At 36.5% G+C, this 16,541-nt stretch overlaps 1 protein-coding gene across 1 annotated transcript in view; it reads left to right on the top strand.

The window, feature by feature from the left end:
* LOC133318648 (uncharacterized) overlaps nucleotides 1–14,568 on the top strand; it is a 34,251-nt gene extending 19,683 nt beyond the window's left edge. The window contains exons 14-20 of the mRNA XM_061520684.1: nucleotides 1,836–2,763; nucleotides 2,900–2,920; nucleotides 3,023–3,144; nucleotides 4,528–4,632; nucleotides 10,564–12,948; nucleotides 13,049–13,262; nucleotides 13,822–14,568. Of these exons, the coding sequence (XP_061376668.1) occupies nucleotides 1,836–2,763; nucleotides 2,900–2,920; nucleotides 3,023–3,144; nucleotides 4,528–4,632; nucleotides 10,564–12,948; nucleotides 13,049–13,262; nucleotides 13,822–14,429 (4,383 nt within the window). The 3' untranslated portion in view covers nucleotides 14,430–14,568. The remainder of the gene's footprint in view (nucleotides 1–1,835; nucleotides 2,764–2,899; nucleotides 2,921–3,022; nucleotides 3,145–4,527; nucleotides 4,633–10,563; nucleotides 12,949–13,048; nucleotides 13,263–13,821) is intronic.
* Nucleotides 14,569–16,541: the final 1,973 nt, after the last annotated feature.

Raw genomic sequence — 16,541 nt, 5'->3', positions numbered from 1 at the left:
CCTTACAAGTAATATATGAATCTCAAAAATTTTGGGCAAATCCAAAGGAAATTGATTCAACTATAGTTAAAAACTACTTCAATGTGCAACTTGTGTGAACTAGACAGAATTTCAAGATCAAACTTATCACCAAAGATGGCTTGTTACTTGCGTGTATCTGTAATTTAATACAAATTTATATTTGCTTCTCCACCACGTTGAAAATTTAGAATTCTTTATGTAGTCTTCTTAAACTTGATTTGTCTTATTACATTAGTTTTATATGGTTATTAAATATATTTTGTCTTGTATACTACTTTGATAAGTTGTAGCGCATTATGTGCTCCTTAGTTATGATAATGTTAATATATAATTGGTTCTTTTATTATCTGATTATATGAAATGTAGTAGTAACATCATTTGGGAAGAACTTTCATATAATTCCTCCTTATGTTTTTATCCGAAGATCTCCTTTTAATACTATATAAATAATAGGGATTTGTGCTTATGTTAAGGAATAGAAACTATTAAATGAAAAATATAAGTATTTATTTAACATCTTGAAAATATATTTTTATTTCTTAACGTGTGCACAACAACACATAAATAACAGTTTCTATGTTTGATTCCTTAACATATGTCCTAAGTGTACACGATAACAAAAACGTTTTATTTATATATTAAAAGGATCTTTTTAGAAAAAAGTTATCAGAATAATAACCAAGTTCTTCTCGAATGTTGTTATCACTCGTACTTTTCTTATAATCAGATATTAAGAGAACCAATTCTATATTAATGCCATCATAACTAAGGATCCCATAAACCTTAAACAATATTGCTGAATAGTATCTATCCAGCTTAATATTTAATATCATACACGAGTTATGCATAAATAGTTCTTTCCCTATGTGGACAATATATTGGTTTATCCTGTATTTATGGTGGATTAGATGAACTAAAATTTCGTAGACGAGACTTTGCAATTTATCTTCGTTGAGGATTAAAGTGTTTATTAGATTTTTCAGGGGATGCCATTTTTGGTTGGCTTTTTCACCTTTTTACCCCTTATTAATTAATTAATAACCATTTTGCCCCTGATTCGAAACTATTTATCAATCTGCCCCTCTTTAGTCGACTACCTTGCATTTTTAATCGACTAAATGACCAAAACAGACAAAAAATGACTGCTGGGAGATTTAGTCGACTAAATCTCCCTATTTAGTCGACTAAATCTTCATATTTTACAAAAAAAAAATAAGCCAGTATGATTTTAATCGATTAAGTAGAGAGATTTAGTCGATTAAATCTCCCAACAACCGTTTAGTCGATTAAAAATGCAAGGTAGTCGATTAAAGAGGGGCAGATTGGTAGATAGTTTCGAATCAGGGGCAAAATGGTTATTAATTAATTAATAAGGGGCAAAAGGGTGAAAAAGCCATTTTTGGTTCCTTATCAGCTATTCCCCCCCCCCCCCCCTCTCTTTGAATCACATTATGGTTCTAATTAGAGCTATAGCACTACATGGATGATTTATTTCTTTTTGTATATTTTAGTACAGTCTCACTACTCATGTTTTCTTTCTGTTTTTCTTTAGTTACGGAAAATTGTTTGGGTTTGTATGGGTGAGCAATATCAGAAAAGCTTAGAAACAAGTTTTTATTGATAATTACACTCTTACTATGACCCGAAGGTTGTTTTTTCTGTTTGTTTTGCTTTTTCATAGCAATTTTTCTCTGTATTTATGTATTTGTGCCAGTGAGTATATGGGGACTGTAATGCCCCTCTTTCTCTTATTTGTCATCATTCACTTGAGGGAAGCTTCATTGAGTTATATTAAATTGTTATTGAGGTTGCAGTCTATTGGAGGTTCTGGAAGGGATTCAATCGGAGATATTTTGGATGATTTCCTGCGACTAAGATTTGGTTCAGATTCTTATGAACGGGTTGATAAAAGTCTTTCGGTTTCCAAGAAGCAAGCTGCCATGAAGAAATTTAACAACAAGAATGATGGACGGTTTGTCTTTTTGTTGGAAACATGTGCTTGCCTTCCAAGCATCAAATTATCATCAGTTGATACTATTATTATATTTGATAGTGATTGGAACCCAATGAATGATGTAAGATCCCTTCAGAAGATAGCACTCGATTCACAGTTTGAATTGATAAAAATATTCCGTTTATATTCATCTTTCACAGTTGAAGAAAAAGCCTTAATCCTTGCAATGCAAGACAAGACACTTGACATCAATTTAAATAACATAAACCGGAGTATCAGTCATATGCTATTGATGTGGGGCTCATCATATCTATTTGATGAATTGAGAGTTTTTCATGATGGTGAAACTTCTGTGTCAAGTCTGAAATCCTTGTTTGAACAACCACTTTTGAAAGAAGCAGTCCATGAATTCTCGTCCATACTATCTCAGGATGGTGAAGACACTGACAAAAGCAACTGTTCATTTTTATTGAAAGTCCAGCTAAATGGGGGAATATACTGTTCAAATTTTGGTTTGCATGGTGAGGTGAAACTTAGGTTACTGGACGAAGAGCCCCCACATATTTTTTGGGTAAAACTTTTTGAGGGAAAACAGTTTCGGTGGAAGTACTCATGCAGTTCGACCCAGCGGAGTCGGAAGAGAGTTCATTATTTTGATGGGTCAGTACATGGGCCTGATCTTGTGAGTGAAGGTATAGCAAAGAAGCGGAGGAAAGTTGGCAACAATATTGTTTTTCAGCCTTCTTCAAAATCTGAAGTTGAAAAGTTATCCACTGGAATCAAGGCAGGTTAGTGGTCATTTTTAGTACTTTCACTTTGTATGACATTTCATTGTTCAATTCAACGAGGTTGGAAAATTGTCAGAATTCTTGTAGCCTTTGTTGTTTTTATGGCATACTCTTAAACAGTTACATACTTTTGTAGGAACGTCTGGAGATCTAGTTGGTAATGTCTCTCAATTCTTGCCTAGTTCAACTATTTGTGTTGGTAATCCATTCCATGTGAATCACAGACCTATCTTGATTTGTTTGCTTGATCAAATGTCAGATAGACCTCAAGGTGATGATGTTGAATCTGAGAAAAAAATTAGACTGCATGGCGAACAGAGGAGCTTACATCTTTCGCTGAAGCCACAGATCACAAAGCTTTGCAAAGTTCTTCTTCTCCCAGTATGCAGCATGTTTTCTCTTTGTTAAGTTTTACTTGCTATTTGTTGTCCTGCTCTCTTCCTTTACCCTTGACAAGTTGCAACTTTATTACCAGATTGTTTGTTCTTGTTGAGATATATAGTCCCACATTGGTTGTATGTGCAACTAATGTGGAGTTTATAAGGCCTTGGACACTCCCACCCTTTGAGCTAGCTTTCTTTACATGGTATCAGAGCCTCACCGCCCCCCACTTTCTCTTGATGCGTTTCTTAGCACAGGTTGGCTGGGCCTGTTGCATTGTCCACTCTTCAAGCCCAATGGGCTCTTGTGTGAGGGGGCGTGTTGAGATATATAGTCCCACATTGGTTGTATGTGCAACTAATGTGGAGTTTATAAGGCCTTGGACACTCCCACCCTTTGAGCTAGCTTTCTTTACAGTTCTGATGAAATGTGATTTATTAGGGATTGTAGATAAGTATAGGCAGTTCAACAATATTATTTAATGTTAAAGCCCTTCAATGAAGTGTCACTGATCTGAAATTGTGAAGGCTAATGTTGAAAGAAAAGAGACAAGATAAATTTGAGAAATCTTTTGCTGGAATTTCAGATTTTGGCTGTTCTTGGTGCTATAATATAACTTGTTTAAAAGGCCGACAATGGTGTCTGAATTGGGAAATCAGAATCTTTTTAATATTAACAGGAAGGACTAAGGAGATTGCCTAGAGCAGAAATTGGGAAGAAGACAATGTATTGGAAATGGCTGCTATAAAAGGTGATATTAAGCAGTATAGGGAATAAAATAAGGTAAAGGGATCAATAAGTCTTGGATCTAATTGTAGGGGGAGACTTATATTACTTTGTTCTAGGCCCATCAGGGTCCTTATTTTGAACAGAAGATAATCATAAAGTGGTGGAAGGAAATAAACGAGAAAAAAATTAATGACATAATGTTTTATAGTGCACTGTTGATGGTTTCTCAAGGGTGTGTTGGTGATTGTTTAGTTTTGTATCATTGATGGATTGATTTTGTCGGATTATGAACTGATTGAGTAATAAGTACATTGTAATAAGATGTGGGTAATGACTTTACCTATTATCAACGAAACTAGGATTCGTTATCATGAATGCAGAAGTGGAACCTAAGAAAGGTGATGTTTGTGTATACCTTTTCAAGTAGTCCCAGTTTCCTTAGATATTTGAATCCCTGTGATTTTGACCTTGAAAATTAATGTTGCAGTCCATTCCTCTAATTAAACCCTGCATTCCCCAAGGATCAATCTTTATAACACTGTACAATGTTACTGATGAGTATCATTTTTGGTTTGGCAAAATTTGTATTCATATATGGCATACCTCTATGAGTCTGAATTTGATGTTATGGTGACATTTCTTTTTGTAATGCAGGATAACGTCAAGAGTATAGTCGATAATTTTCTGGAATATGTTATGAGCAATCACCTTGTTAATTGGGAACCAGTGTCAATATTACAGGCTTTTCAAATATCTCTGGTCAGAATATTTTCTCGCATTTTCTTCTATTCTGTCTCTTTTCTATCCTTCTCCCACCTCATCATTTTCTCTTTTCTTTTGTTAAAGAAAATTGGTCTGTTGTTTTTTTGCCATCTATTTATTTCTCGATTGTTTTCACAGTCTATGTCACATAGGATTTGTGAGTTAATAATCTTGGCTTCGTTTTCCTTTCCTACAGAAACATGCTATGGAATTTGATTTGAATGCATCATACCCAATCTCCGTAAATTATAAGAGTGTATTGTGTGCTTATTTTATTTTTGATAAACTATAATACTTCATTAATTTCTGTTGATTTTTATCATGTTGATAATTTTCTGTTGCAAGTTGTAACGGAACCATCAAGTCATTTTTCCTTGGCTCTTGAACTGGCTTGTCAACTGCATGTATGCCTTGAAATTTTTGTTTCAGATGAGATTCTAGTCTCTGGGTAGCTTAGTGAGCTCGGTCACAATGCGTGTACAAAAATATTCAGATTAATGTTGGTACAAAATACAAAAGTTTTAAAGGTGGCTCAACCACATGTTGACTAATTTCACATGGGAGTTCTACATTTACACCACACTCCCCTAAGCTGATTGCCAAATTGCTAGTGAGATCTCGAAATCTTGGGAAGTCCCTTAATCTACACATCAACTAATTGAAGTCTTGAAGGGATGTATGGAGTAGAATCAGCCTATTACCCCAGTAAAGGATCACAGTCTTAGATCAAGAAAATAGAACAAGAAATGCAAAAGTACGGATTGAAACAGCAACACTTTCTTTATTTCTATATTATGAGATTATAGAAGTTACAACTCAAAAGAAAACATATTCAACAGAAGGAAAATTTACAGAAAGGAAAAGTGTTACCGAATCAAAGTCAAAGCATTACTGAGGCTCTGATTCTCTCCCAAGTTCCATTCCAGATGCCCAAGATTCCATATGCTTTCCCTTAGGTCTTACCTTCTTTTTTATAGATGCCACTCATGCCACTAATTGCACTAACCAATTAACTAACTAATGCTGATTCACTCCTGTTAACCGGTTGCAATCCGCTACACCTCTTCCTACTGTACACTCTCCCATACTTCTTATAGAGATGGACTGCATCACATCCACCTCTTGAAAATTCAATGAATAAAATATTGTACTTTCCATCCCACATGTGAAATATGACAAGAACTTGAGATGATGATGAATTAGATGACGGCAAGACAAGAACTTGAGATCTAAGTGAATGTGCGTGAGTGATGTTCTGTAAGATGGGCTTCGTTCCCATAACAACTATTTCTTTTCTTTTTTTAGCGAGATTAGCATGCATAGTCGCTGCTTGATGGGCTTTGTTCCATGTGAGAGTGGGCAAATGAGCTTGTGAGCCTGAACAGAAAAGAGAAAAACAAATGAAGCGGATTTTTTTTTTTTTGGGGATGGGGTGGAAATTGCTAGAGAAAGGACATATCTCAACAACAACACCCACCACCAATGAATGGTTAGCATTGCCAGCCAACGACACAATTAGGGAAGCATCATCAAGTAAAGTTTGAAAGCAATCAACCTTCCCTTGGGCTAGGTCTACAATTGTCCAACCCATTCCTGACAATAAATTGCTCCTTCGTTTGTTCTTCATGTTGCCTTCTCTGTTCATGGGTGCGCTCCTCCCCTCTCTCAAAAGTCTTCACGTCCGGTGGTGTGGGTAATGGAGGTGAACTGACTTCCTCCCTCTTCCCCATTCCCAGCACATGGTTGTCACCTATCTGAAAATTGTTCGTAAATCGTCGGCTGGATTCCTCTGTTCCACCTTGCCATTTATCCGCTCGTCTACTGTGAAATCAATTTCGGTAGATGGTGTTCTCAAGAACACAGATGAGCTTCAACATCTTTGTTGTTGTGTTCTATTCAACTCATTCTTTCTTCCAAAGCATCCAAGCTTTTGATCTTCCCATCCTATCTTCCATTGCTCCAATTCTGATTTCCATAATTTTTTTGGTAGCATAGCTCCTAGATTGAATATTTGATACCAATTGATAAGGATCAAAGTCCCACATGAAATGCAAAAGTACTGATTGAAACAACAACACTTCCTTTATTCCTATATTCCGATATTATAGAAGTTAAAACTAAAAAGAAAATACATTCAACAGAGGAAAATTTACTAAAAGAAAAAATGTTAGGGAAACAAAGTCAGAGCATTAGAGAGGCTCTGATTCTCTCCCAAGTTTCAGTCCAAATGCCCAATATTTCATATGCTTTCCTTGCGCTCACCTTCTGTTTTATAGATGCCATTCATGCCACTAATTGCTCTAACCAACTATCTAATTAATGTTGACTCACTTTTGTTAATCGGTTGCAATCCTCTACACTTCTTCCTACTGTACACTTGCAATCCTCTACACTTCTTCCTACTGTACACTCTCCCATATTTCTTATTGAGATGGACCGCATCATAGGGGTACCAATAGCTTCAAGTTTACCAACTTCCATAAGGCGATCAAGGTCTTTCTTCCTTTGAGAGATAAAGTTACTTGGTTTGGAATAATCGACCTCTAATCTAAGAAAGTACCTCAGCTCCATGGTCTTTAATTTCAAAATCAATCGTCAACATTTCATATAGTAGTTGTTTCTCAATTAGATCCCGCTCTATTTAACGAAGAGAGTGTGGTGTTTTAAACACGATCCTGTAACATTACACGAGAAATTCGTGTTTAGGTCGACTTGTTTTCGAATTCGTTTTGACAAAATTTGACACGAAAAAACATGACACAAACCCAAGTTAATCTTCTTTCATGTTAAATGTGTCGTGTCAACACGAGATTGGAGAAATCAGCATTCAGTACACAAGTTATTTGTGTCTTGTCATGCCGTATTAACCTGCATAGTATGCGTGACATTTTGAGATTTGCGGGTTATTCATATTGTCTCAACCTGCAAAAAGTAACATACTTTGAAGTTGGTAGGTTATTCATGTTGTATAGTGTCGACTCGCAAAATAAGCGGGTCATGTTCGTGTCGAAGGTTTTACACAAATCTTTGTTCGTATCAAGTGTATTTGTGTTTGTCCAACATTGACATGACATGAACACAACCGATGATAGGAATTGCCAACCCTACTTGTATTACAAGAGCACTATAAACTTTGTATTACACGCGGGGAGATTGTTTGAATCCATATAGAGCTTTTTCTTTTTTAAATCATGCATACCCTATTTTCTCATTTCTTGGAATCAAATCCGTGTGGGATCTCTATATAAACCTCTTCCTCTAATTTGCTATGAAGGAAAGCAATTTTTTTTTTTTTTATACATCAAATTGCTTCAATTCCCAATTAAGGTGAGCAATAAGAGGTAATGGGACTTTTGTAATGTTTATTTTGGCCATTGGAGCAAATATTTGCTGATAGTCAATGCCATATGTTTGAGTGTAACCCTTAGTAACTAACCTTGCCTTGTACCTATGAAGTGTACAAAGTGTACTATCAGACTGATACTTCAAAGTATAGATCCATTTAAATGCACTGCTCTCTTTCATTTTGGTCTATTAACAAGTTTCCATTTTTATTGTTTGTCAAGGCATTCATCTCTTCATGCATGACTTGAATCGAAGGCTGAAATAAAACTCGTGCTGCATGGAAAGGTGAATAAACAATATGAGAGATAAGGTACTTGGTATTAGGTCTTGTTCCCTTTCCTTAAGGCAATGGGTAAGTCATCATAATTAGAATTATAATCTTTCGACGAAATATTTATAGGACATTGGAAATTGTTTACTAGTAACACCTGTAACAACCCTACCTTATTCCATAGCAACTCTAATTGTCCTCCTCGTGGTGAGATCTTGAAAGATACAATGAGTTAAAAAGAATGCCATGGCACAATCTAGATCTTCGGTAAGTTTATGTGTGAAGATGAGATTAGTAAAGAGTTTTGGAACATGAAACACATTTGTTAGGCATAAGGAGGGTTGGAGTTGAATGTTACTAGAACTCGCAATTGATGTATGAGATTTATTAGCAACAACAATAGTATGAGCACTAGGTGGCATTTCACAAGACAAAATTTGTTACAGACACGGCATGTGGTTGGTCGCTAAACAACCCGTGATTTACTAGAATCGATGCAAGAAGAAGTAAGAGATTGGGAGCATGTGTTCTTACCAAATAATAGAATGAGGACAGGTGCCTGAAATCTTAGTAAGGGAATCCTTAAGGTTCTCAAGTCGCTCCAACTCATCTTTCCTAAGTGTGGGAATTTCATTGGCCCCCGTTGAAGCTTCAACATAACCCAAATGGGCTTGGCCTCTTTGGAAACCTTTGATCCACATATTTTGTTAAGAACTTGTTCCTTTCCTTGAAGATAAAAAAGTCTTCTTGGTGTGGCCAAATTTCTTACAGTAGCTGCACCAGCCGCTGTCTTTGTTAGGTTTAGAAAAGGTTGAGGAATAACCCTTTTAATGGATTTGGTTGTTATCACGGCAGACCCATTAGTGGTATGACATCTAGCATGACTTCCCGATGACTCCATCATTCCATTTGTTAAATTTGGAGCCGTTTGCTCTTTGATATGATTAAATTTCCATTACTCTTTGATGGTACTCTAAATGAAGTAGGATTATGTAAATAATTTTTTCCAATGAGACGGTAGGTCATATACAGAAATGGAAGATCGTTTGGAGCGAGTGGTAGGCATAACGGACTAAGAAGTGGGTTGTGTGGTCTGGGTGGATATAGACTAGCATGTGCGTGGAAGAGAGAGAGTGCATGTAGGTGATGCTCTGTGCATAGACTGAGGCTATATCCAAGGGAGGAGGTTATCACTAGCTGTCTCGGAGTGGTGGTGGTTGCAAAAGTGGCTGGACGAGCCTCCCCGTGCACTTGCAATGGTGGCATGTGGATCTAACGTGTAGAGATGCACTTAAGATGGCTGACGGCAGCATGTCTAGGGAATAGACGGTTGATTGCAGTGGCTGTGACAATTGTGGATGAGAAAGTCACTAGTGGTGCACACAATGAAGGAGACAAATAGGCACTTGTCTATTATGAAAGCTGTCTATGTTGGTTGTAATGAAGGTGGCCGTCACAATGTCGTGATAAAGACAGGCTAAGGTTGTGAGGAAGCGAGCACATCTTTGGTGCTACAGGAGTCTGTACTCCTTTATTAAAAGTAGAAAATGGTGGGGATTTAGGGGGGGAAAACCATACAAGGATGGGTTAAATGGGAAAGACAAATATATTACTTTTTTCATATTTAGTAAAGGATGCACTGAGTCTTCCGTACTTCGGTAGTACTGAAGATATTTTCGTGCAGAAACAAAGTCTTCTTGATCACGACCTCTAATACCAAGTTGGAACTTACTATTCTGACTCTGAATATTTTTGCTTATATATTCGTGTACAATGCCTACAATTATAGATTAATTTTAATACAGAAGTCAAGAGTTGTTGCAAAATCCAAAAGTTTCAAAGGTGTCTAAAACATATTTTGACTAATTATACATGGTTGTTCGTATTTACAACATATTTTAATCAAATAAACTTTACTTGAGGTGATTTTTTAAACATATTTATGGAAGATAAAGGACAAGTAGGATAGATGCAAAATGTTGAATGACTTGTTCAACTTCTATTTAATATTTATTCATTAAGATGTACCAAAAAAAAAAATTCATTAAGGTATATTTGCTCCATTTTTTAATGCTTATTTGCAGTCTGGTTACCATCTTTACAACCCATTTGATTCAGTTGAATCTTACTGTCACATTCCTTTTTTGAGTGCAATTATGCATATATATGTTTAGTATATTCTAGTTAACAATTTGTTATAGTGTCTTGTGATGTAGTTTACAGGACTTTGTTTCCTACCACTTATAAATGCATGTATTCACATAATTTCATTTAGTATGTATAGCTGATAAGTTTTTTTCTTGTATTTTCAGATTTGGACTGCTGCTTCTATGCTAAAGCACAAACTTGACCACAAAGCTTCTCTTACACTTGCAAAACAATATTTGAATTTTGACTGTAACAAAAAAGAGGTGGACTACATTTATTCTATGTTGCGGTGTCTAAAGAAAATATTTTTGTATCGTACCGGAAATTATAATGATACTGGTTCTCCAAAAGCTTCTGAATCATCGAACAGGGTTTATTCGTGTACAGGAGGGGCACGGGAGGTTGAATTGTTCAAAAAAGATATGTCCAAAAGTATAAAAGATATTCGGAAGAAATGTGAAAAGAAGTTGAAGAAGCTACACCTTATTCAACAGGAACAGAAGCAAAGGTTCAAAGCAGATATTGAGGCTGAAAAGGCTGACTTTGAGAAAAATTACAAATTAGAGTTGGCAGTTATTCGATCCTGCTCTCCCAATGATGTGATGAGAACACAAAAGCTCAAGGTTTTGAACAGCGAATATGATAAAAATATTGTAAAACTGAAATTTCAGCAGGAAACACGTCTCAAGGATCTTGAGGACGTGCAATTAGCTGAAACACTAAAATTTCAAAATTGGGAGACCACTTGGGTTCAAGAGGTGGAATCTTGGGCACAAAATGAATTGTCAAACATTGTTGCTTCAAAGGAACATGGGACTCAGGTTGAATTCTTGCAGCCTTTTGATCAAGTACAGCCTCACAATGATCCAAAGAATCATTTTGCTGAAGGAAAGGATCATGATAATATGGTTGAAGCCATGACAAGGGACAGGAATGTGTTTCCTGAAACCAATTCCCCTGCAGCTGTGCCATGCAGTAGCACAACTGAGCTGCAAAATCCTCTTGTCAAGCATATTGGTGCTGATGAAATGGGCATTATGGTTTCAGAAGATCGACCAGTCTCTAGGAGTGAGGATCATAATATTGCTAAAAATCAGTGTTACAGTCAAGGAAATACTATCTCTAACCATTCCCATTCCAGAAAACAGAATTCTGGTGGTGCTACAAGAATGACAGATGAAGGTATTGGATGTGAATATTTTAGCCGTGGATATCAAGATGGTTGTAGGGATGATGCTGCAACATTGGTTCTGCCTTCATCGAATGGAGAGGTATGTGATGGGGAAACATCAGATGTTACTAGCAGAGAGGTGGCTCCTGAAGTGTGTAAAACCATCAGTTCAAATGATGGTCAGGACGAAGTTCATTCTTCTAAGAAGAGGAAACTTGATGGCTCCGTTAATGGCACAAAATTTATTGCTTCCTTGAATTCACAATCACCTGAAAGACATATATCTCGGGGAAATGCCATGTGCTTGCCAGATTCTGAGAATGCTACACACATCCAGGAGGCGGATGACTGTAATGGTTCAAATAATTCTTTCACTCAGAATTCGCCTTTGTCTGATGAAAGAATTGCTGACGGGTCCATAATCAGTGTATTAGATAAAAAGGCACATTTGGGTATGCCTGGGACTTCCAATGGTACTGATTGTCCCGAAAAGGTTACTGCTGTTGATCACCTTTCATCCATGGAGCAAATATCTGAAGGTTCGATAAATGTTCCAGTTTTAGATAGTGTTTTATCTTCAAGGCCTTGTCAAGCTGCTAGTCCAAGCATTAGTCCAGCTACAGTTTCCCTTTTGAATCCACCTTTGGAGCAACAAATTTCTGATGGAGTCTTTTTGAGTATACCTAATGGAGATATTCCTGTTATAGTGCCAGAAAATAGTCATACAGTGGCTGATTGTCATAATGATATAGAAACTTTAATGAACCCAATGTTACTGGATGGAAGTACCACATCAGACCAGCAGGAAGGAGTACGCAGAACCATGATAGAACAGAATACTGCTGATGCCACTGAGCCACTTGAACAAATGCTGCAATTATCATCTCTAGAGTTCCCTCCTGACCAGAATACAGCTGGGGAAATGCAGAATTCTTTGGAACAAGTAGAGCTGGTTTCCAGTCCTGTTAATGTTCTACCAGCCAATCAATCCAATCATGTTTCACTGATCACGAATCCTTCAGAGCAGGTGCAGCAATTCCCATCTGCAGAGCTCCCTTCTTTCAACCTGGATCCATCTAATTTTCCTCTGGCAACTGAAGTTGAACATCAGCCAATTAATGAAGTCAATCTCCCAAGCCATGATCCTGAGGCATCAACTGTGGTTCCAAATCAAGATGTAGTGCAACCAGACTCAGCATCGGAACATGATTCACATTTGGTTGTGCACCCTGACACAAGACATTTGTCAACTCCTATGCAAACTGCAATTCATTCAGCTTACAGAATGCTTCCACATTTGAGCTATGATCCACTTGAAAATGAATTGGAAAGAATACAAAAAGTAACGGAACAAATTATGAAAAACCATGAAGAAATGGTTAGCTTCTGGATTGCTTATTATATTACATTACTGTCTGTGATAATATTTATTCTAGGTGTCTATATTTTTCTGATTAATATTATTCTTGGTGGAGCAGAAATTGCAGTTGAAATCTGATTTTGAGAAGGAATTAGATGAACTTCGCAGGAAGTATGATATTAAATCTCAGGAGATTGAAGTGGAGTTTCTGCAAACCAAGACCACCCTGGATACAAATCTTAACATAGTTCTTGTGAATCAGTTCTTGGCAGATGCTTATAGGTCTAAATGCTTGGATCGTAAAGCATCTAGTGCATTAGGAATGCATCAAGGTATAGAGAGATTTAAATTTTAATATTGCTTTTACAGCCCTGACTGGGATATGTTTGAAATACCTAATCTCACTTCAGTTCCTTTCCGATTATTTTTCTAGTAGTAGTAGTTGTTTCCTCGCCATCTATTATTTTCTTGTTGACGGATCAAGTTTCAACCTAAGCTATAAGCCTGAATTGGCAGCGTGTTCTTGACAAACAATGCACATCAGTAATTTTGGTGGTGGCACCTTCTATTTTCCTTTTTCATAAACTAAATTATGGATATGTGATTTTGAAAAAAATAAAATAAAATATAAAATGAAGTCAATGGATGTTATCTACTCATTTTATCAGCAGTTCTTGGTTTTTTTGTTTTGGTTGTTTTGATTATTTTAAGGGAAAGGTGAAAATTTATGTACTTAAATATGTATTTTTACGCATGTCCGTAAGTGTGTATGCATTCATTTCATATTTATGTATTCTACACCTTAGCAGGCATACCGATAACTAAATTTAGGTGCTTGCATCACTGGGGTTTCTGTTTTGAGTCTTTTCTTAACCATTATATTAATGTCAGATTCGAGTTTGGGACAGCAGCAGTTTCAGCTTTCAAGGCGGCAAAGTGATTCTCGGCTCCCCCTGGATACTGGCCCATCTTCCTGTGGGCCTCCTGCAACGAGTCTGCAGAGTCCCTCCACTAGGGCTAGCTCTCAGCAAATGGCACCGCATATACAGGCTGGTTATAGTACGTCAGGAGTTTTCTCCAATGTTTCTGCAGGACTGCCTCTATTCAACTCCATCACCTCCCCCTCAGGAAATATTCATGATGGTGGTGAGATACGCGCCCCTGCACCACATCTCGTGTCTTGTAGACCCCCAACATCTGTACCAGCCTCAAGTTTACATGCTCTTCCGCATGGAATGCCAGCACGTAGTAACCTTCCTGCAGCTTCTCATGGTCCACCTCACTGGAAACAAACAACGTTTCAGTCTGATCCTCTTATGGGGCGCCTGCCTGATAGCGCAGGTGGGTTACCCGCTCCTAACTCTTCTATAAATGTACAAAATGTTTTGTCAGATGTGGCTTCAGTGAACCTACCAAGATTTGGCACCAGCAGTAGTATGCTGGCTAACTCCCATCAACCTGCATCTCCTGATTTAGTCTGTTTATCAGATGACGACTAACTAGAGAAAGTATTTTGTATAGTTATCCTAACACCAGGCCATGATATAGGTTTTTTTTTTCTCTCTGATGGGAATTCTTACATGAATTCCCGTGCCATTAGTTTACCTCTTATTTTTTGCAACGCTATGTTATAATTATTGACACTAAAATGTACATATAGGTTATTAATTTTCTGTCCTATTTTCTCTCTGGTATGGAACAAATGGCTGGCGGTTAAGAAGAAGCAAGTTGAATTGTGACTTGTGAGTTGGCTATACGTCAAACAATTTTTAGACTGTTGTATGCGATTAAATAAACAATATTAGGTAGGGGTGGTTAAAGTTGGACTCGATTTTTTTTTTCTTTTACAATTCAGTTTTAGTTCTGAATTTGTATTAAGGAAAAATAAAATAAAATATAGAAATGAAAAATAAAAAAAATTTAGTAGTTAATGTAAAAAGAACCGGTTTGGTTTTTTTATTCTCCAACCGGTTTGGATAAAATGCAGTTTTTGATCCGGTATTATATAAAGTGCTTTTGTTTTAAATTGATTCGAAAAAAATGATTCTTTTGATTTTTTGTACGCTTTTAGCATCAAGAAATACTTAGGTGTGAAAGAGAAAACTATTTTTAAAATGGCAGCCTAAAATTTTTCTTTATGATGGACGTATTCGTATAGAATTTCGTTACGTTATTATCCTCGAGTTTGTTGAAAGTTTCATTTTTGTTTTTGGTGGGGCAGTCATTTGGTTAAATTTTCAAACTTCGGTTCATATGGCTTTGCAATAATATATAATTAATGAAAATTTAATTATCCATTTAATGTAGTATTAAAATTATTTTTTTAAAAGTAATGCAATCAATTATGTAAGGGAGGGATGTATCATTAGTTATGCTGTGAGGGCACAGAAGTGCCTGTATTGCAACGTTGGTTCTGTTAGTTTTGCATGGGGAATGTGCACAATTTACCTAAGTGCAGTGTGGCAACTGAACATTCCTCTTATGCGCAACTGATTGCCCGTCCCTCCTATGCACAACTGATTACATTTAAATTTGTTTTAGTTGGATAATTTATTTTTAAATTTGTATTAATGATGCCATTTTGCCAATGGTGCTCTGATAAATATTGTTGAATATCTTGCTATTCTACAGTGTTACTGGTACGATAATTGTGTTTAAGGAAAGAAGCCGGAGATAAGCCTTTTTAGTTTGATATTACGAAGATTAATAATAATGCTTAGGCCAATATAAATATGGGCTTTACATATCTCATTTAACATGAGGTTAGAAAATCTTCTACACACACATAATTTTAATGGGTCCCACCATAAAAAAGAAGAAGAAGAAGTTTAGTTTCATTAATATGATAACCAATCCTACTACCTCTGGTCCTATTTATTATTTATGTATTAATTCGGATCTTATGATTTCATCAAGAAAAAACCATTTTTGATTCAAATTCAAGAATCGTTAAGGAATTCCAGGAATTCATAGTTGAAATGGATTGAATTTATATTAGTCTGGATACAGCAAACCAATTCGATTAAATCAAATGTACCCATGCAATCAAATAGATTCATTATGTCAGAGTTACTCAGGGACCTACCGGTTTAGATAAATATCTAATGCGTTCCTCGACCGGAGAGGTTATTTTTGGTGGAGAAACTATGCGGTTTTGGGATTTGCGTGCTCCTTTAGAGCCTATAAAACCATACCTCTGAGTTAAGGTATGTAATGAGATACGAGCCCCCGAGCATCTCCTTGGGGTTATCCTGCACTTGGAAAAAGAAGTAGAAAAAGGAATAAATATAGTGATAATTTGATTCTTCGTCGCCGTAGTAAATAGTAGAGTAGATAAAATCGAATTTTCGTTCCGCTATCCCATCTAATGAATCATTAAGATTTGTTTGAAAAAAAATCCTAGGCATTCATAGTTTCCGTCGTTCCCACATGATCTTCTACATCCTAGGTCTTTCCGCTCCTTCATCTGGCTTATGTTCTTCATGTAGCATTCAGACCGAATGACTCTATGAAAAGAAAGGTCTATCTATTTTATTTAGTTATTCAGTTAAACCAATTATTCGTTATTGGAGCAGATAGCAACAACCATCTCATCCGGGAAAAGCCATCTT

This window comes from Gastrolobium bilobum, unplaced genomic scaffold (genome assembly GCF_033153095.1).
Source record: "Gastrolobium bilobum isolate Gb01-03AN ecotype WA unplaced genomic scaffold, APGP_CSIRO_Gbil_v1 utg1425, whole genome shotgun sequence".
NCBI lineage: Eukaryota > Viridiplantae > Streptophyta > Magnoliopsida > Fabales > Fabaceae > Gastrolobium > Gastrolobium bilobum.
Note: the sequence above shows the minus strand (reverse complement) of the source record. Positions and strands in the feature narration are given on the sequence as shown.